At 37.6% G+C, this 20,554-nt stretch overlaps 5 protein-coding genes across 6 annotated transcripts; 2 read left to right on the forward strand and 3 right to left on the reverse strand.

Moving 5' to 3' along the window:
- Window positions 1-11: 11 nt before the first annotated feature.
- LOC100640532 (nascent polypeptide-associated complex subunit alpha-like) lies at window positions 12-2,729 on the reverse strand. The gene is made up of 7 exons (XM_003384835.3): window positions 2,638-2,729; window positions 2,470-2,534; window positions 1,792-2,075; window positions 449-583; window positions 329-400; window positions 226-276; window positions 12-167 (listed from the first exon to the last, which is right to left on the reverse strand). Coding segments are annotated over exons 1-7 (624 nt in total). The 5' UTR covers window positions 2,640-2,729; the 3' UTR covers window positions 12-152.
- Window positions 2,730-2,832: 103 nt separating this feature from the next.
- Window positions 2,833-5,502, reverse strand: LOC100633037 (striatin-interacting protein 1 homolog). The gene is made up of 2 exons (XM_003384861.3): window positions 5,351-5,502; window positions 2,833-5,275 (listed from the first exon to the last, which is right to left on the reverse strand). Exons 1-2 carry the CDS (start codon window positions 5,428-5,430, stop codon window positions 2,965-2,967), a joined length of 2,391 nt encoding a protein of 796 aa, XP_003384909.1. The 5' UTR covers window positions 5,431-5,502; the 3' UTR covers window positions 2,833-2,964.
- A 73-nt stretch (window positions 5,503-5,575) lies between these two features.
- LOC100633164 (amphiphysin-like) lies at window positions 5,576-15,283 on the forward strand. 2 transcript variants are annotated; one of them, XM_019994103.1, is made up of 16 exons: window positions 5,576-5,700; window positions 7,931-8,011; window positions 8,103-8,157; window positions 8,210-8,304; window positions 8,521-8,616; window positions 8,963-9,025; window positions 9,137-9,267; window positions 10,200-10,275; window positions 10,329-10,438; window positions 10,672-10,778; window positions 12,189-12,232; window positions 13,895-13,923; window positions 13,990-14,050; window positions 14,105-14,548; window positions 14,655-14,756; window positions 15,026-15,283. In XM_019994103.1, exons 1-16 carry the CDS (start codon window positions 5,617-5,619, stop codon window positions 15,110-15,112), a joined length of 1,665 nt encoding a protein of 554 aa, XP_019849662.1. In that variant the 5' UTR covers window positions 5,576-5,616; the 3' UTR covers window positions 15,113-15,283. The 2 variants fall into 2 exon arrangements, with proteins under 2 accessions (XP_019849662.1, XP_011402553.1); XM_011404251.2 differs by having other exon boundaries at window positions 13,990-14,041.
- A 1,209-nt stretch (window positions 15,284-16,492) lies between these two features.
- Window positions 16,493-18,839, forward strand: LOC100640659 (ribulose-phosphate 3-epimerase-like). Its single transcript, XM_003384836.3, has 8 exons — window positions 16,493-16,709; window positions 16,825-16,901; window positions 17,241-17,272; window positions 17,346-17,406; window positions 17,582-17,628; window positions 17,911-18,045; window positions 18,087-18,173; window positions 18,610-18,839. Exons 1-8 carry the CDS (start codon window positions 16,579-16,581, stop codon window positions 18,727-18,729), a joined length of 690 nt encoding a protein of 229 aa, XP_003384884.1. The 5' UTR covers window positions 16,493-16,578; the 3' UTR covers window positions 18,730-18,839.
- Window positions 18,765-20,041, reverse strand: LOC105311972 (histone-lysine N-methyltransferase SETD7-like). The gene has a single exon (XM_011404238.2). It carries the CDS (start codon window positions 19,910-19,912, stop codon window positions 18,809-18,811), a length of 1,104 nt encoding a protein of 367 aa, XP_011402540.1. The 5' UTR covers window positions 19,913-20,041; the 3' UTR covers window positions 18,765-18,808.
- Window positions 20,042-20,554: the final 513 nt, after the last annotated feature.

Here is a 20,554-nt window from a genome sequence, read left to right on the forward strand (position 1 = left end):
GACAGCATTTGTACTTTATGAAAACATCACTAGTTTTTAAATACACACACATTATACAGGAGCGAGAGAGAGAGAATTTATTATGAAAAAGAATTATTATCATTATCATTATTAGTCTTTTAAACTTTATATAAAGTCGACTCTGTGATTCATTACATTGTGAGATGCTACAAAAAAAAGAGAAAAAAAAACAGTTAAAATCTGAACGACATTTGCCACCCTTACCATGATTGCATTGACAATATCGTTTTTATGATTTTTAAGTGCAGTCACAGCCTAAAATAAAAGCAACAAAGAATCAATAAAGCTACAAATTCAAGACACTCACAGCTTTTCTGGAAACGCTAGCTTGCTGCATGACTAGTTTAATATCCTTCTCTTGAATGCCAGTCTCGTCCACCTGTAAAGAATAAAACAGAGCAGTCACATTATTTGTAAATAATCATACCTCTTCGCTATCAGATTCATCAGCTTCAACCTCCACGGTTTCTTTTCCCGTGTCTTTAGTGGTGGCGCTGGATGTCTCTGGGGCTTTGAATTTCTCGGCAGCCGCTATTTGGGCTTGATTACTTAAATCTTCAATCTAAGAAACGGAGTGTAATTAAGAAAGTGAAAAGAGAGGGCAACTTTGAAATAACAAAAAACAGTGTCGGCCAGATTCACTTGGCAATAAACGTAGACTTAAAATTCAAATTCAAAAATAACATACGATACATAATACATTATAACGATGAATAAATACATACAGGTGCATGTACATGTACAGCAACAGTTCTACAAGACCCAGTGTTAGAGAAATAATATTAATAAATGAATTATTATTATTATTATTAGAAAATGACTAAATAGATGATCAACTATCATCAACAAGATATAACTTGATATAACGAGATAATATTCAACGTCTATTACGTATAAAGCATGTACAACGAATCAAGTATTGAAAAGAAGTGCAAATGAATCCGCACCAATGTGTCATTCTTGGCACAGCGTAAATGAACAACGAATCAGGATAGTAAATAAATAATAATTGAAAAGCCATTCAAGTGACGCATTTCTTACTACACGCGGACAGATTGGTCTAAATTATAAAACAAATTTATTTTCCATGGCAACAAAAGGCATGAGGACGGCAGCAGGAGGGTGGGTGATTAGTAAAAGCATTCCACGAGGCAGCTGCAGCATTAGCAGGACAACATGAATTACATCATTTACATGCAAACTAAAGATTTTGTTCACAAATGCGTGTTTACACAAATGAACTAAGGCCTTGTTCACACAACTACACTAGCCTAATCTACGTCAATCTACATCTTTTTTTTGCTACGACTGTTTTCAGGTGTTTACACTAATCCAGCAGCTGCATTTTCATTAGAATTATCATTTGTTTATAGAAGTATCCGGTTTGTTCCTATTTTCTTGTGTTTTAGGCTAGGTTTACACAGCAACACTAAATGGTAAGATTCTATAAAGTTTTCATTTGTTTCCGTGTAAACAGAAGCATAAAACAGGCACAAAACTATTCGTTTTGCTGCTGTGTAAATGTAGCAATTTAGTGTAAACGACCCTAATTATTAGACCAAAAATAAAATATCTGTTTTGTAGTCGTGTAAACGTGGCCTATATGATGCTCAAGTCTCAGTTCTACTGTAGCCAAAAAAATTAAAAAGGTATTTAAGTGCATGCAAGTTCTTGTAAAAAAGATTTGTACTCGTGTTCCAAAGAACACAAAATTGGCAACAGACAAATAGTAAGCAGGATTAACTGTGCAACATCAGGAGAGGACTTTACCTTAGCTTCTCCGAAAACTATATATGTCTCTGAAGCAGGGCTCTTGAAGACTTCCGGCTTAGCAATAACAAATAAAATGTTCTTTGATTTCCTTATGGTGACTCTTGTTATTCCTGTTGTTTGTTTCAGCCCCAGCTTCACGATTGCCTTTCTTGCTTTCTTCTCACTTCTGCTTTGCTTGCTTTTGGAGGCTCCTTCAGGACCAGCTCCAGGGCCATCGTTCTCCTTTTGATCTCCATCACTGCTCTCAACATCACTGTCCTCGGACTCTTGTGGGGAGTCCTCTATCAGAGAAAGAGAGATTCATGTAACCTTCAGTAGCGTCTTTATCACATACATGTACACTCTGCTGTCTCATAATGAATTACTATTAATATTATGTACTCTTACTATAATGCAATGTAGTCAATTAACTTGTGGATACAGGAAATAAGTATATAGTACAATTGATCTTATAGCTGATAATAGGGGCTGTACTAATCAAGGTGAATCTGAATCAACTTTATACAAATCAGTGACTAGTTGTATGTATAGGCTGATTCGACATTTAATTAATAGTACATGTACATTGTAGAATGGTTTCACTAATGAGCTCGCACACCATTATACAATATAATGTACACTAGGCTTCATAGCCAGCCCAATGCACTGGGCCTCTATTCTCCAGGCATGACATACCCTCCATTGCTTCTACTTCTTGTACTTCTGTAGTCTCGGCATCAGCATCTGTGCTAGACTTGGGCCTTTAGTGTAAGAGAAAATAAAACAATGGATCATCAAAAAGACATTCAATCCTCAAGAATAAACACTTTAAAGAAAGAAGATGGCTTATAGTAGCTAGCTTACATAATGGATCTCTTGGCTTCCCCTCTCTTCTCTGCTGGAAAAATAAAATGGCGGACAGACTGATGTCCCAGCCTCCCAGGCTAATGATATGCGCATGCGCAGACAAAATGGGAGGAGACTATGAATAAATAATTATTATGCTTTTTTTTAATATTAACAAGCCAATGCAAGGTATTAATTAACTGCTAGGGCATCTTGTAATGAAAAATTAAATATGAAAATCTTGAATTCAACAGAAAACATTATGAGTCTATTCAATACACAAGTAACAACTCGTATTGCTACATTCATGTTGTTACACACACTTTGTATAGTAGGTAGTACTGCCTAGCAGTGAACAGTTTTAACTGTTAAATGATGACATTGTGACCCATCCAGGAGCCTATCCCAATCCCTCTCGTGCTGTATGACCTCAACTTCCACCCACTTCTCATAATTATCTTTCCAGGTTTCGCTCAGCTCCACTGGTTTGCCAAGGACACTGAGGTAATTCGTATCGGCCGGTCTCAACTCAACCCCAAACGGATTAGGGTTCCTCTGCCCCTCGTTGTCGTAATAAAATACATTGAACCGCTCGATTTGGTTTTTAAGCGTGAACTCCTCGGTCTGAAAGTCCCAGGGTTTGGCATCGAGATCATTACCAAAGGCCCAGTCGTCCTGGAAATGATGGCGGACATGTCTATATATCATCGATATGGTCCTCATATTGTTCTTCCTCCAATTCCTTCCCAGGTACTTGGCTTGGACTTTTAATAGCTTAAGTACGTATCGATGTACCAACGGGTGATGGACTTTAAGTGTACGCTTAAGAATAGGAGCAGATCGAAACACAACAAGCATGACGATACGGGAATGCTTCCATTTCGTTAGTTTCTGGAGGATTCGAACCACATTAATGCAAGAGAATAGATTACGCCAGCAATAGCTTGAGTCTGAGGGAAGTGCTTCAGGTATATCAACAGCAATGCTGGACTCTGGAGGAACTAGGACACAGTCTGGGAAATTGAGAGCAGGAAAATTGTTGCGTGCCGTGACGTATTGAGAAAGGTTTTGATTGAGGAACTTGAGTATCAGTGGGAGGCAGTTAGCAAAGACGAGATGCTGACTAACATACTCAAACTGGTAAATGTGATTGATCTTGAAATGCTTGAGGAGGAGAAAGAGAGTAGCAGAGATGGCCTTGACGATGATTTCCTTGTGTCTATTGATATCCAACGTGTTCTGAGCCGATTCAATCATGTTAGCTGGTGTATCGGAAGAAATGACATCAACAAAGATATTAACAGATTCACTGCGAGCTCTGGCAGCTGGAGCAGCAGCCAACAACACTTTTAAAATGGCTATCATATACTGAGGAAGGTTAGGCAATATCGATTTGTAGAGTCGCTCTGTGGGCGTGTCCCTTTCTTCAACTTCAACTGGTTTATTGAGAGACTGCAATCTCTCGTTTTCCTCCACTTTCTTAATTTGTACATCAGAGAGAGGGATGTAGACGTGTTGACGGAGTACTTTGATGCTCTCCTGAGTGGGGGCAGGGAGAGAGGATATGTCACAGGAGAGAGGATCGGACCCTGTTAGCCCGGGGGATTCGTAGCAGCCAAATTTAGAGCGACAGAGCTCAATGAAACCCTCAATGTCTTGCAGACGTGCTTTTGGACAGAAATCAAGTCCTTTCTGTTCGCCCCAATCGGTCACATTGTCCTGGTTTGATACCATCGAATGGGGTCGGCTCAATAAACCGGATAAAAGAGAAGAGTCCCTAGGAGGGGGAGGGGCATACCCTCGAGGGTCAAAGGCAGCAGTAGGGATCACAAGAGGCTGAGCTGGTTTCGTCTCGTCAAAAGTATGAGGGAGGCCAGCTTTAACTCTCGCTTCCTCTTTTAGCTCTTTAAGCTTCTCGACTCCTCCAAGTGAAGCTAGGATCGACTTCCATATGACCAGAAGGATCTTCCTCACTGGATAATGAGGCATGCTCCCATTACAAAAGTAAAGGAGCATCTGGAACAGAAACGACGTCAAGTTGTCCTCGCCGTGGACCGGGTTTCTCAAATCAATTAGAAACCTCTCCCGAAGTTGAGTCTCGGCCGGAAGATCGAATTTATCTTCTCGTCTAGCGACTTCGATCATCACATAAAGGACACTTAGAGTCACACGGAGCGAGACGTTATCAGCTATCGTGATTTTATTCTTTGTGTTCTCGTACTGATCCCGCTCTCTTTCCTTTTCGAGCGCAAGGAGTTGTACGACGGCCGGGAAAACCCCGGCCTCGATCATCAGCAAGACATTGGCTCGGGAGTATTGCGCAATATCTTGCTCATCCACGCCATACATGTAATTACCATGTGCGAGGTAGAGGAGGGAACGAGCTGCATCAAGACGCTCGGAATGAGATACAACTTCGCACTTCTCAATCAAGTAATAGAGGAGAGTTCTTTGCTGTGTTCGAGTGAGATTCAACCAGTTTGAGTGAGGGAACTTGAGGGAAAGGGTTTTATCAAAGGACTCTCGTGCCAGCTGGAACTCGTGGACTTCGGAATAGGCATAGAGCTCACTGAGCTCGTTAAATAGAGTATCAGAGTCGTCGTATGTGAAATTAAGATCAGGTACGTCGATAGAGGGATCTGAATCACGTCTTTGTCTGAAAGAGAAAGGGAGGAGTCAGAAAATTAGAGAAAAATAAAAACAAGTATAAAATAGTACATAAGGACATTACCTTCTTAGTACGTCCCTTAAACGCGGTAGACTACCTCCACCACCACCACCACCACCAGAAAACCCATCTGAGAGAGACATAATTGCGATTACACAAAGATCTAACTTTATTTTTTGATAGCTAAACCACACCTATAGCTCATTAATTTTAGATAGGCGTGGTCATATTTTACCAAGAAGGCGTGGTTTAAAATATTTCACTGGCGGCGCATTGCTTTTCTTATAAATAAAACCATACGGTACATAAAGAAAATAAGTTAGTGAGCCATGGCTGAAGCAAGAGGAGATAAAGGTTCCTCTAAAAAGATACTCTCTTTTGCAACAAAGAAAGCTAGAAGAGTACAGCAGAAGGTAAAGATAAGGCAAATATTACTACACACATTCCTAATGTACTGTAACACTAGCCCTACATGTAATGAAACCAAGTAATGTTAAATGACTACTCATGTATATACAGCATGTATTATATGTACATATTAATTAGTAACTCACTAGATTGAAGGCTGTTAATTGATTCTAAGTCTTCAAAACTTTTAAACGTGTTCAAGACATGTGCCTTCTCACTGTCTTTCCTCTATTTTTTTATTTTCTTGTTTCATGAGCTGTTGGGTGGCTGATGGAAAGCGTGTTTGTTTATAAATATTGTAATCGATCGTTATTCACGTGTCTTCTAGTGTATATGGAGCGCAAGGCTATGATCAACAAACTGAATCCATCTAATAGGTTTAGGCTATAATAATTTTTAGAATTTTATTTTAATTTTTACATCACATTTAGATATTCCCCTTAAGTAATGTTTAAGCTATGACTCTTATCGTAAAATTCACGGATTTAATGTGCCATCCATAAGTATTGGCCTGGGAATTTTACAAATTTTTTATTGTGTTATTTTTTATCATAATTTTCTTCATTATCATCACCATCATCATCATCATGAAAATAAAGTAGTTGAAATAATATATTAATGAAATAGTCATTGGGATAAATCATACTCTTTAGATGTTAGTCCTATGTACTGGTGCTTGAGGCCACGTTTACACAGCAACTAAAATGATGCAATCCGTATAGTTTTGTGCCTGTTTTATGCTTCTGTTTACACAGGAACGAATGAAAACGTGATAAAATCTTGATAGAACTCTATGGAAACGAAAACGGTGTTCAAAGTGGATACTTTAAAAACGATGCGTTTTGCGTTGCTGTGTAAACGTAGCCTGAGTTATGTGTCGTTAGTCTACTGTTGTTATTGTTTTCGTAATGTGTATTCTCCTAAGACTAATATTGTCTTGTTCTTCTGATAATTGTATGCATTACATTACATGATGTTTGTGGCCTCTTCACACATCATTTCTCATTCATTATTATACTGGGGTTGACTCCCTGTATCAAGTTTCCCCTTGCTCCTTCTGCTTCTCACATTTGTAATAGCTCTTTTTGGTCTCACCTCTTTTTAATAAGCAGCTATCTTGCCCTCTCCCCCCCCCCTCTCTCTCTCTCTCTCTCTTTTCCTCCTCTCTATCCTTTCTCTTGATTGTTAGCTTTTGAAACTGCTATCGTTTGCTCTGTTTTTCTATTGGTGAGTCTATACTGATATGTATAATGTAAATATAGTCATAATCAGCTTAAGCTCACATTTTAAGCTTATGTTGTGCTCTATATAAGCTGTCATGTACATTTATGTATGTGTACACATCTACCTGTTATCATACCATTCCAATTTTGGGATTGAAGATAGAAAAAGTATTTAATAATACCTATACATGTAATTGGAAATAGAGCATGTACATGTACATATACATTGTACATTTACTGTATGGTAGTCACCATTATTTGTTACCATAGTGGCTGGTTAGGGTGATTAGGGCTTCACCAATGGGCATCAGATTACACAAGTACTACTGTATGTACATGTAGAATGATGTATGTACTAGTAATGATCTCCTCTTGACTCAATGCTAGTACTATAATTGACAACAAGCCCACTTAAAAATGAATTTGTTACTCTAGAGTAAGGGAGTGTGTGTGTGTGTATACAGTAGGTGATTATTGTATGTACATGTACTCACTCTCTCTCTCTCTCTCTCTCTCTCTCTCTCTCTCTCTCTCTCTCTCTCTCTCTCTCCCGTAGCTATACATGTACATGTATACTTGCACTTCCATTCGTGTGTGTGTGTGTGTATGACAGTAAATAGATGTTAATGTTTATGTAAGTCTTATTAGTATTTTTGCATGTACAGTGTGGTAGCTCTTCATGCTTATTGTTTACACTATGTGCTTCTATTACACTGCATGTTGTGCATGTCCATGTGAATGTGCTTATTGTTTGTGATAATTCATGCACCATGCACTGTATGTGTGTTGGGTTGAGTATATTACAATTTTTGTTTAAAGATTATGGTTTACAAAATGAAGCATCATCATCTCATTTTTCTTCTTTTAACATGAGGAAACATAAAGAAGATAATGAGCATTGCATTTTGTGCTACAATAGCATTGAATTTGTCTAGTATGTGACTATGTGTGTACATGCACAAGTATAAGTAAATAAGTATTTGATGATAAATGCTGTATTGTGTTTCGATAGATGTTGCAAAAGGTTGGTCAGGCAGAGAAGACAACTGATGATAATTATACTGAATTTGTTGTGAATTTCAATAAACAACAGGTACTATATGTACATGTACTAGTTGTTCATGTACTTGTATATCTTATAAAATATATTTTTTATTGCTGTACTGCTGTGTTGTACTTTGTAGTTGGCAGCTTCAAGACTTCAAAAAGAATTGGCAAAGTATACTAATAATGCTAAAGGTAAGTGACAGAGGTGGTGGAGAGAGGGAGCCTAGTGTGTGTTTCTGTGCAGTTTTGAGTCACAGCACAAAGTCTTTCATGGATTTATGGCTTGAGCTGTATGAGCCGGAATGGAAAGGATACTCAGAAATGCAAAGTATTATTGAAGTAAGGCTAGCCGTGCCCTGTCTCTGTCTCCTCTCTGTCTCCCTCCCTCTCTCTCTCTGTCTCTCTCTCTCTCTCTCTCTCTCTCTCTCTCTCTCTCTCTCTCTCTCTCTCTCTCTCTCTCTCTCTCTCTCTCTCTCTCTCTCTCTCTCTCTCATTTTTTCTGATGCACACAGTATCTGATGATGATGATGTTTCACTTTTTGATTACTTATTTAGCAAAAAATGCTTTTGTGGGAAGACCTTCTTAAAAAAATTCAAAATGAAATGATGGAGCCTTTGCAATTGTACATGTCGAAATTCCCCGAGACAAAGGTACAGAGAGAGAGTGTGTGTATTAAAAGTACCGTAAATGTTCAAATAAAGGCCGGGCTTGAATAAACGCCTCGGACTAAGAATTTCCAAGTATAGATACGCATATTTTACTCAATATAAGTACCACAACCTTTAGAGTGTCCCAAATGGCCTAACTTGTTAAGCTGAGTGCATTGAGTTCCTGGTTAGAATCCCAGTTTTACTTTTTCTTTTTTTATTTTACGCAATTTTTTGTCCTGGGAAAGAAATAAACGCCCGGGCTTTTATTTGAACATTTACGGTAGATGTGAAAGAGGATCACACCGTACATGTATATTATTGTTATTGTATTAATTTGATTTTTTAGAAACTAGTGGAAAGAAGAGAGAGGAAGATAGTAGACTATGATTATGCCAAGAGAGAGTTAGAGGTACATTATAGATAATGTGTAGAGTACGTGTACATATGCAACTCCACAGTAAATTGATGAAGACATAGCCAATCCATTATTGTGTATTAATTCATATAGTGTCTTCTCTAGGCTGCAAGGCAGAATAAGAAGGTAACTGAAGTCAAGTTGCAGCAGTTTGAAGATACTTATCATAATGCTAAAGCAGCTTTTGATGAAGTAACTGATAAACTGTATGATGAGCTACCTACGTTATTTGACAGGTAACACCAGTTCAATAGCTGAAAGTTTTTTGTTGATGATTTGTGTATACTGTTGAATGGGAATATGAGGGAGTCATTAGGTCAATTATTATTTTTAAGTCTGTATGTACTAAAGGTGGAATTACTATATTTTGCTTGTCCTGATTGATGTCATGTGTGGAAAGTTTGAGGTGATTCCGACTTTAAATTTTCAAGTTATGGCCATTTTAAGAAAATGCCAAATTTCTGAAAAGTACCCAAGGCTATAGCCCATGGTTTTTTTCAAAAAATGGCTCCGAAATCACCCCCAATTTTTATTACATTTTCTGATACATATTGTTGTCCTTATGCTATGTAGAAAGTTTGAGGTGATTCCGACTTTAAATTTTCAAGTTATGGCCATTTTAAGAAAACGCCAAATTTCTGAAAAGTACCCAAGGCTATAGCCCATGGTTTTTTCCAAAAAATGGCTCCAAAATCATCCCCAATTTTTATTACATTTTCTGATACATATTGTTGTCCTTATGCTATGTAGAAAGTTTGAGGTGATTCCGACTTTAAATTTTCAAGTTATGGCCATTTTAAGAAAATGCCAAAATTTTGAAAAATACAAGGCTATAGCCCATGGTTTTTCAAAAATTTGCTCGGAAATCACCCCCAAATCTTGTTACATTTTTATGTCTTTATGCTTTTAAAGTTACATGAGCACTCTTAAAATTATGCTTTGGGCCCAGTTATACATGTACATGTATGAAAAGAGGGTGAGAATGATAGTAACAGTAGACTTGAATAGAATTGAAAATAAGAGAAGATTGGGCTATTAATTGTGTCAATGAGATACTATGTTAATTATAATAATGGGGTATATACAGACTGTTTACTGTAGACACAGTGATACACATTATAATAATAATTAATCTTTACTCTCTCTCTCTCTCTCTCTCCTTTTATAGCCGTATTGAGTTCTATGCTACTTTTTTCCGTAATATGTCCACAATTGAACTAAAATTCCACGAAGAAATGGCGAAGGTGAGTTTGTGGGTGTGTCTCCTTACATTATATCCCACGGTATCAACAAACAGTTGGACGAGTCGTACAATGAGACAATGAACCAGCTACACGAAGAGGCTGAGAGTGGAGTCCATACCAGCCGCAAGGAAAGAGTCTTAAATAGCGAATCGACTTTATCAAAGTGAGGATTAGAAATTTACATAAACTACATGTACATGTACATTTACATGTACATGTACATATTATGCTGATGTATGAACTGGTACTGCTTGGATTAATGTCAGGCTTTCATGGGGAATTGCAATAAGGAAAGAGTCAGACCATGTACTGATGAAGTTAATCTGTTAGGCTTTTGTATGGTTCATGTACATGTACATGTATATATATTTTTTAATTGGGTTTTCTTCGATTTAGTCTTAATCCTGTGAAGAATTCTCCAGTAGATGATGAGGCCAGCCTTCCATCAGATGATGCAGAAGAAGAAGGTGATAATCTCTCGGAAGCAGCTGCTAGCTCTCAAGGTCTGTTATAAGGACCATGAATACATGTAATACATGTTTGTGTACATGTATTGTCGTACCCACATTACATGAAGTTATGTAATAGTTTAATAGATACATATACGTGTACATAATACATGATAATTCATACATTGTTCATGTACGTACATGTACATGTATGTATATCACTTTGGGATGCTCGCCTTTTTATTTTTGAATATTCAAAACAATAAGTATGTGTTGCTACTGACACCTCAGCTCTGTTATTTGATGGAATGTATCAATTTTATTCATCACTGATTTATTAATTAATCACGATTGGGTGTACGTGTATGTGTATTATTTCTATTAATAGCACTAGTGTAAGGTTTACTAATGTCTATATGTGTGTCCTATCATGTTTTGCTCCATGGACTTTGGACCTCTTACAATAGAGTAGGGGATGTATCAGCAGAACTGACCTTATTCATTGCGTTTGGGATAGCACCGGTTTCTTGCTTATACACACGGTCTATCATTCATTGTTCTGCTGCCTATGGTCGTCGGGGGTGATCGGGACAATCACCTCAACAAATGAACCAACCAGTTCATCACTTAGACCAACCATCCAATTAATACTAATAGCCATACATAAAGCATGATATTGTAGTCTACTAGTATGGTGTACATAAATTTAAAAGGAACAATATTAGTCTCCAACCACCTCTAATTTTTTTCTAGGCAGAACCCTTTATCATGACATATATATACACTGTTTATGTATTGTTGCTTTTCCTGTTTCTTTGATCATTATTAACATGCAGAGATGTGTATGGAAATTTGTGTCATTGAGATTCAAAACTAATGTGTTATCTTAATTGTCATCATTCTACATTAAAACTGTGTACATGTACATGTAAGTAGATTCAATTGCCTCTTCATATTTCAATCTCCTCATTATCAAACACATTATAGTCCTAGCCTATTAGATACTGCCACCAATCATTGCTTTCCTTACTAGCTGGTGTGCTGATTGGTGACTCCATTAATACCACAAGGGCACTCTCTTTAGTACCCTCCATTAATGTACAGCCCCACATTAACACTCTAACCATACATAGCAATCAATCATGTTCTATAGTTTATTTTCCAAGTGTGAATGTCATGAGTATATTAATGGTTTTGTTATTGAGTGTTGTTTACCCGATCCTTGTTCCATTACATGTACATGTATACATGTACAAGCATGTACTTCTCTATCATAAATAATTTTTAAGAGATTAAAGGAAGGAAGATACAATGAATTGAATTATTGTAGATTTTTCCCATCTTATATTTGTGCACATTAAGCAACATGTCAATACTCAATGCTTCTACAGTATAGTGCTCTAGCTAGTGAATGTACAGTATATTGCAATGGTTGTTATTATTATAATCTTTCATTGCTTTTAGGTGGCGGTGATGAACCTGGTCTTAGTAGAACGTCATCAGGAAAAGTAAGTATAAGTTATTTTAAATATAATCATTACACACTGTCAGGAATGACAATGTTAATTATCAGCATAAGATAATAGTTGACTGGGTGGGTGCATACATGTAGATGGATATTAACTGATTAAACTCAGGCATGCATTAAGATATTATATGTATATGTACAAGTGGTTTTGCTATGTTAGCATTGACCCTTCTCACCACCTCCGCCCCTCTCTCACTCTCCTTATATCCTATCCTGTTCTACTTGGAATCTCATCGTTTGACCATGCGCTCTCATACTGATGAGTCATGTAATAACAGTCTTTGTCTTTGTCATGAATTGCTTCGTGCAACATGTGACTGGTTGATATTGTTTGATCTTGCTTCGGATGTTTTTTTGTGTGTGGCTTTGCTGTCATGGAGAGGTCAGGGAAAGCGGACATTTCTTTAATCAAGTTACGCGATTCCAATGAATTTTTTTGATATTGACCGTGAATATTTTAATTCATAGTCTGATCGACTGGTGGGGTCAACTTAATAAGAATGCCATCTCGATGAATAATTGTTAATGTCATGCGATTGGGAATGAGGGACTATAATGCTATGCTCGTCATGTACTATTGTACGCCTATTCATTGATAACCAATCGCTCTCTCTCTCACTATTTGTGACTAACCTATTTCCTCTATGTGTGTGTGTGTGTGTGTGTGTGTGTGTGTGTGTGTTCTCACGTGTGTATCAGTACTTCTGGTTATTATTAGACTAGCTTCCGCAATCTTCTCATTGATTGTTTAAGGTCATGATTTTCAGTCATACAGACCTTATGTGCATCATGCTTTAAGATGGCTGGCAATTAGTCAATTAAGTCATTTAAATATTAATGTCATTTGTACCTGTTGTACATGTACACGATACACTTGATGATGTTTTATTTATGCATAATATCTTAGATGTAAGGGAATGCTCACTAGCCTGCAGCATTTGAGGTGTGAGCCTGCAGGGATACATACATGTACATGTACATGTATGATACATACATGTACATGTACATGCATGGATAATACATGTCTAATTAAACACTTCTTTGACCTTATCAACGATTCATACAGAGGGCGGGTCTGATCCATTCATATTTTAGGTTTTTAGCACTTTGACACATTTTATGTACTTTTGACTTAATTGAATAGTTACAGTACTGTATAGATGGCATGTACATGTATATTGACCATTACTATGGATACATGTACTGACACTGGCAAAGTACTGTATAGTATTTAGGCTGTATAGATCCCTCCTTATTTGGAACTTGTAAATGTGTTATCAATTAATGATCTTAGCATGTCTCCATCTAATTGTACATGTACATGTGCATGTATACAGCTAAGTGAATGCAGGTATAATATAAATTTGCTGTTTATGTGTATTTTGTCAATTGCTACTTGTTGCATCATGCATATATACTGTTGTGAATTCGCTATGATACAATGTAGTTCTTTATACGGCAATTGTGTCTGTTTTTACATGTACGTGTTGTTTTGTATGAGGCGTCTCCATGGGTTGTGAAAATATTATTAGGAAATTCATTCTCTTTTTTTACTGATATTCATTGCTATGGAATTCTTTTGAATTACATTTTTTGCGTAAACAAACCCAGTTGTCTATGTTTTTTATTTTATACTTACTAGGACACGCCAACAAGAAAGCATTCGTCAAAGTAATTATTAAAATGATTTTAGAATGACTTTCTCTTTATTTGTCATTTTACTTCATATCCACACAGCAAGCCTCCACCCAGTAAGCCGGCGAGATCTGATAGCACTTTATCTGATGAGGTACTTATGGTGCATGTACTATAGCATTTCATTTAACGTTGTCTGTTCTTTCATTCCTTACAGAACAAAGAAAGAAGGGAGAGTGCTAGTAGCTCAAAGGAGAAAGAGCTTCCGTTAAAACCGGAGGACAAAGACCCTCCTCCGAAACCCGAGGACAAAGACCCTCCTCCGAAACCCGAGAAACCTCCTCTTGAAGAACCCACTGACGATACCAAAGATGTGAGCGTTATTGAGGATGCTCCTCCCACTAATGAGGAGAGAGGGGAGACTGAGGAGGGGGACAAGGAGATAGAGCCTGAGGTGTCTAAAGAGCCACAGGATCAAGTTGAAGAAGAAGGAGAGGACAATAGAGATGAGAGAGAGCAGCAACAACAGGAGACAAACGAGACTCAGAAAGAAGAAGAAGATAAAAAAGAAGATCCAGTCCCTGAAGAAGGAAAAGAGGATGACACTCCTCCAGCACCTGATGCTCCTCAGAATGATCAGAGTCCCAACGTTTTATTTAAGGTAAAGAGTCATAATACTTCTGAATATAGTGAGCCAATTTAGCTATTATGCTTATCTATGTGTACACGTATGTTATTTTAATTTTTAATGAGTATAATTTTTTTAGGTAACGTCTCGTCATCCTTATACTGGGGAAGATGAAGATGAACTGACATTTGACAAAGGAGTGGTTATCCATGTCATACCATATGATAACCCTGATGATGAGGTACAGTAGCTTAGTATGAGATACACCTAGTATAAATTCATATTACATATGCGTATGGGGTGTTGCTAATTTTTATTCTGAACTTAAATTTCACCAAAATAAGACTGGCTGTGTACGCCGAGAATTAGTCAGCCGAAATTACGAATGAATATTTTTTTGGACGGCATGCGATTGCACTTTGTTTTTGCCGCAGTTTATAGCAACATTCATTTGTTGCAATTTTTTGTGTGCACATCCTTTACTTGTGTCCTCCTTTCCTAATGTTATAGGAGGATGGCTGGTTGATGGGCTTTATACCTGGAACTACAGCAAGAGGAATATTTCCTGAGAATTTCACAGAACGTCTAAATGACTGATATTTTAACAATAATTTTTAGATAAGCATGAACAGCAACATTAATAATTTCAATATTAATAGTGTGTGTGTGTGTGTGTGTCTTTAATGTTATATATATTTGTCCAGCACACGTCTACATTTGCACGTTGTTGCATTCACATATTCAAAGTTGATCAGCTCCCACTTTGCACCATTGTCACATGTAGCATTGAAATTTGTGTGACGGACTACTTTGTATACACCGTCAGAATTTGGTAGGGGCACACAGTTCCGAATTCTCAGCTTCCCTGGTGAAACGTAAGCATAGTGGAAGGAAGCGCAGCTCCCTGTGCAATATGCTCTGTACTCGTTTTCAATGTGGATGGTGAGCCTCTTGCCACTGCAGTTTCCTTCAACTGTTCCAAATAAGTTAATGTCGTGGAGGTCTTTATGGGTGGAAATGGAGCAACCTTGCTGGCTGAGTGGTACGATAGCTAGGATAAAGCAGAGACACGGCAATAGTACAAGTATTTTTTTCTGCATGACGAAAATTTGCAGTCTTAAGTTGCTCTGGCTTGCCTTAGCTTTTATAGACTGCATCACGTGTTGTACCACGTGGCTCTAGAGTCTATAAAAGGTTTTGCTTGGCTACGGAGCATAATTTCGTAATCGTAAAAACCATGGCACTTCTCCTCAATCTCCTGGTATTTATTTATCTCTTTACTTCCAGCAGTGCCTCTTGTTCTTGCTCGACTCCACAGACTTCTAGATTTACGGCCAAAGTTGATAATGCTCGCCAAACACTTCTTAGTGGTACGCTTCCTGATGGAGTAACTCTTGACGAAAACAAAGATGTCTACTGCACATGGCAAGGATACAAGAATTGCTGTGGAGCCGCAACAGAAAAATGTCACATCAAAGCAAACTACGTTTCTGAAGACTTCCCCCATAAAAACCTTCACTTTAAAGGGGACGACGATAATGCCGGCTATCAGATTGAAACTTGCGTAGCAGCCAGTACGCAATCTGTCACTAAAACCGTCAGTTGCTTTTATGTTGGATCAAGCACTCCTATTTCTGGTCTTGATTCTGTTCAAATGAATGTGAAAGAACCAGTATCATGCAGTTTTGAAACAGTTACCCTATCAGAATTAGAAATGGATATTGCCAGTGATAACTTGAACAATCGCTACATTAACAAGCAATCTTCAATTACAGTAATAAACCACTAATGCTTTGTGCATGCTTGCTGCTAAGGGAACATTTATCCATTATTTCTCATGTTGTTTTGTGTAATTAATGCTAACAATAGTTATTCTTTACACTAATAAACACTGTTAATTATAAATACTATTAATTGTTCTATTAAAATTCATGACAGCTCATAGATCTGCTACACGTGCTTGCACGTGGATATAGATTTAGAACGTGGGTGTGAATCATAGGGTGTGGTTTCTGCTAGGGTTTAGTTTAACGTTTACGTCTACCGGTATCTAGTAACTTGTAATGATGTCTGGTTTGTGTCACTGTAAAATTGGTCCATCTATACTTAACGCTGACTTATCATGTCTTGCCTCCGAGTCACAGAAAATGTTGGATAATGGGGCGGATTACTTGCACCTGGATGTCATGGACGGGTGAGAAAAAGAACCTAAAATAGATTTAGGTTTTTTGCTGTGTGTATTACATATATGTATATTATACATATTGCATGTCATTAATATTATAACAGGTTTTATTTTTTTATTGTAGTCATTTTGTGCCTAACCTAACTTTTGGTGCCCCTCTAGTCCAGTGTCTACGCAAGCACATTCCTCACGCATTTTTTGGTAAGTAAGAGAGAGATTGGCAGCAAGTTCAATGATATACATTTGACCAATAATTACACTGCCTTACATGCTTTTGGAATTAACTTGATAGCATTCATACTTAACGCTGTGGTGCATGGTATTTATCATAATTACATAGCCTAATATTGTGTAATACAAGAGTATTTATTCATTTTGGTGAATTTTCAGTGGTAAGTAATTGGTGAATTTTATGTTGGTGATTTTGTGTATCAAAATTAACTCAAACTACTGTCTACTGTTACAAGATTGTATAATTATTGACATGCTAAAACACATCTCTCAATCAATTAATTCCTTTTCTTTCAATTTTCTCCATAGACCTCCATATGATGGTTGCTCAACCTGAAAAGGTACAGAAAGGATAGGCAGATGAGAGAAAGAAATGAGAGAGAGAGAGAATTTTGAGTAATTTTTTTTCTGTAGTGGGTTAAAGATATGGCTGAAGCTGGTGCAGATCAATATACTTTTCATTTGGAAGCAACAAGTCAGTAAAAATATTAGAAAATGAATAATTTTATAGTTATTGTATTTTTGCTAAAAAATTATCTTCAGTATGCTATGTGTCTTTATTATCAGAAAGTAGTATGGGTTTTGTTTGGGTCAGCAGTCCTTTATCAGAGAATAATCACTATAACCTCTCTCACACACACACTCACTAGGTGATCCTGAGAGTTTGATAAAGCAGATTAGAGAAGCAGGAATGAAGGTGACCCTGCACTATAGAGTACATTGTCTTTGGCCAAATTTTGCCAAAATCGAAAAAGAGAGAATTCTCTATTTTATTGCATATACATGTACTTATGTTGCATAAAAAGTTTGATTAGATTCCATTCAAAATTGGATTTTTTACAAATTGCTCAAGTTGCTCAAAAATAAGGCCAAAGGCCCTATCTAATGATTCAGACCTGAATTCTTTAACTTTGAATATTGCCCTCAATTCTAATCTTTATCCTTTTAATTTTTTATTTGACCTTTTTATATTTTATAGGTTGGAATCGGTATTAAGCCAAACACCCCAGTTGAAGATGTACTGCCATTTGTTGATAAGGTAGACATGGTCCTTATTATGACTGTGGAGCCAGGCTTTGGAGGACAGAAGTTTATGTCTAACATGATGCCTAAAGTACACAAGGAGATTTAAAAGCATTTTCGACGTGTCCTTAGGTTAAATGTCTGAGAGAGAAGTATCCAAGATTAGACATTGAAGTTGATGGAGGGGTCGGATTATCGACTATAGAAGAAGTTGCTAAAGTTAGTTCATTTTGAATTGAATGAAAATCAATGGTCATGCAACTGAATTAATGTACTAATAACTTGAACTGAAAGGTGATAATAAGAACATGTGTATGATTAGAAATTGAGAAACCATAGATTTCTATTAAGAGTAAATCAATCTATTCTGGGTATTACCAAGAGTAGATACTGTATAGCGGGAAATTTTTGAGGGAGTTAAATTTGGCAAATCGCTAAATTTTAGTGATTGTTGAATTGTAATTTGGCGAATTTGTGGCCACATGCCATTGAGCATGCGTATAATGGCTCAAAATGGTGGATTTTTATTTTGGCGAATGGCTATCAAAACGTCAAATTTAATTCCCTCTGAAATTTCCCACTCTATGGTATTACACTAGAACTAATACTGTTACTATTGCCCCATGTCTACTCCTCTCTCTCTCTCTCTCTCTAGGCTGGAGCCAATATGATAGTGTCAGGTAGTGCAATCGTAAAGAGCAGTGATCCTAAGAGTGTCATAGACCAGCTCAGAGCAGCTGTAAATAAATGGGCTATCAAAGAATCCCCGCCATGAGAACTCTCTCATTTTCTTCATTTTTAAAAATTATAAATTGGAGACTCTTTTTAAGGATTTTTTTAGCAATTAATGTTAGTTATGATTCAGTCATGTACCATTCTGGCAAATCCTCTTCATCAGTTTCTGGTAGCTTGTGGGAGTATCCGTAATCACAGGTCAACTCGTTTCCTTTGGAAACCTCTTTTATAGTTCGTATGCACTTTATATGTCCGAATCGAGGATGCACAAAATGATCATACTCGCAATTTGGAGCACTTGAATGATTAGCTTTGTGTCCAAGGCTGGCAACGTAAGCATCAAGAGATGAGTATTTGAGAGGGACGTCAAGGACCATACTTTCATCTAAAGTTATTGTATTTGCGTTGAGCGACCAGTCCCTTGAGTCTACCTCATCGTGCGTGAGTCTTAGCCCATTATAAAATGAGACTGTTTCTCCTTCAGCTAGTTCAGTTTTAGCAAAGAGACCCTCTCCTTTATCGGGATTGTCGCTGCAAGTTGACACATATACTTTACTCTGCTCATAAGCATCAGGTGTTAAAGGATTGCAGCTAATACAAGTGCTAGTGGACTCGTCTAGTTTGAGTGTAGTCTTGCTCCAGTTTTCGTCCAGTGCATACTTTGCTGGGGTCTGATCTACGCTTGTTAGCAATAAAGCTGGCCTTGCACACACCATATCACTGTTGCTAAACCGACCCAATAATGCCGAGCGTTTGTCTGGATATACGTATGCTATTCCAGGACCAGTCAGCTCTCCTGTGTCTCTGTTCACTTCTCCCATCAAAATCCCGCCATATTCATCAAATATTTGCAAGAAGCCGAAGCGTCTATCTTCCCTGTGCTCGCCTTTGGCCATGACGTCCCCAGTTTCGCTGTACTCTGTAAATGGACCGTCCAACTCTCCATTGACGTATTGTGCTATCATTAGTCTTCCATCTGGGTAAGTGTAAGTTCCCTCACCGTGTAGTTCATCTGATCTGAATGTCCCTGATAGACTGCTACCATCTTTAAAGTAAAAACAGCCCCGTCCTTGTTTCATTCCACTACAGAACCGACCCTCGAATCTCCTGCTTGACTTCAACCATTTCAATGTCCCACGACCATTGGGATTACCTTCTGCATCTCTCTGGCCTACATAAAGAGGCTCTTCCTCTTCTTCTATTTCTTCATTTTCTTCTTCCATTATTTCAACTGCCACACCTCCAACATGGTTGCAGCAGCATGGTAATTAATAAAAATAACAAAAGGGTGTGGTCTCATTTTTATTAGCTGCGCCACACCACCCACGTGTAGTACAGTGTGGCAGTGTGTACTATACTGTGTATGTGTACATGTATTACAGTCGGGCAGCCAAGCAACCGGAAGTCCATATAAATTGTGTATAAACCTATTTCTCGTTCATTGAGCAACTGCGTGGGTGGTAGCGTACATAGATAGATGAAAACTTGGATAGAATCAGAGAACTATCACAGCAATGGACTTGCCACAATGAGAGATAAAGTGCTTGATCAATAGAGCACATCATTTATGAAAACAGCAAAGCTATGCTGTTTTATGGGAAACTTACAGCTAATTTTGAACACAATAATAGAGGATATGCGTGCTAAGTATATTCATAGCTTTTTAGTACCGTATATCCAACCCACACAGTAAATTGGCCGCCATGTTGGACGTCAAGTTTATTAAGAGTTCAATGGGGGAAAACACATTTTCTTGCCTTGCTACCTTCTTGAGGCCTTTTTCGGAAGCTTAGAAAGCATCCTGAGAATCCAATGGGGTCTAGTAGTCAGCTGAAAGATTGCTATCAAGAAATACAGAGCGGTTT

The sequence above is a fragment of the Amphimedon queenslandica genome, unplaced genomic scaffold (assembly GCF_000090795.2).
Source record: "Amphimedon queenslandica unplaced genomic scaffold, v1.1 AMPQUscaffold_13482, whole genome shotgun sequence".
In the NCBI taxonomy this organism is placed as follows: Eukaryota; Metazoa; Porifera; class Demospongiae; order Haplosclerida; family Niphatidae; genus Amphimedon; species Amphimedon queenslandica.

Excerpts from the sequence above, each read along its gene's own strand:
- LOC100640532 (XM_003384835.3), bottom strand. Across the intron at positions 2,076-2,469 it reads AGAAGTAGAAGCAATGGAGG|AGGACTCCCCACAAGAGTCC; the intron begins GTATGTCATGCC and ends TTTCTCTGATAG. Across the intron at positions 584-1,791 it reads TAGTTTTCGGAGAAGCTAAG|ATTGAAGATTTAAGTAATCA; the intron begins GTAAAGTCCTCT and ends TCCGTTTCTTAG.
- LOC100633037 (XM_003384861.3), bottom strand. The coding sequence starts at position 5,430 with ATGTCTCTCTCAGATGGGTTTTCTGGTGGTGGTGGTGGTGGTGGAGGT. Across the intron at positions 5,276-5,350 it reads TTAAGGGACGTACTAAGAAG|ACAAAGACGTGATTCAGATC; the intron begins GTAATGTCCTTA and ends TTTCTCTTTCAG.
- LOC100633164 (XM_019994103.1), top strand. The coding sequence starts at position 5,617 with ATGGCTGAAGCAAGAGGAGATAAAGGTTCCTCTAAAAAGATACTCTCT. Across the intron at positions 5,701-7,930 it reads CTAGAAGAGTACAGCAGAAG|ATGTTGCAAAAGGTTGGTCA; the intron begins GTAAAGATAAGG and ends GTGTTTCGATAG. Across the intron at positions 8,305-8,520 it reads AAATGCAAAGTATTATTGAA|CAAAAAATGCTTTTGTGGGA; the intron begins GTAAGGCTAGCC and ends TTACTTATTTAG.
- LOC100640659 (XM_003384836.3), top strand. The coding sequence starts at position 16,579 with ATGATGTCTGGTTTGTGTCACTGTAAAATTGGTCCATCTATACTTAAC. Across the intron at positions 16,902-17,240 it reads CATTCCTCACGCATTTTTTG|ACCTCCATATGATGGTTGCT; the intron begins GTAAGTAAGAGA and ends TTTTCTCCATAG. Across the intron at positions 17,273-17,345 it reads TGGTTGCTCAACCTGAAAAG|TGGGTTAAAGATATGGCTGA; the intron begins GTACAGAAAGGA and ends TTTTTTCTGTAG.
- LOC105311972 (XM_011404238.2), bottom strand. The coding sequence starts at position 19,912 with ATGGAAGAAGAAAATGAAGAAATAGAAGAAGAGGAAGAGCCTCTTTAT.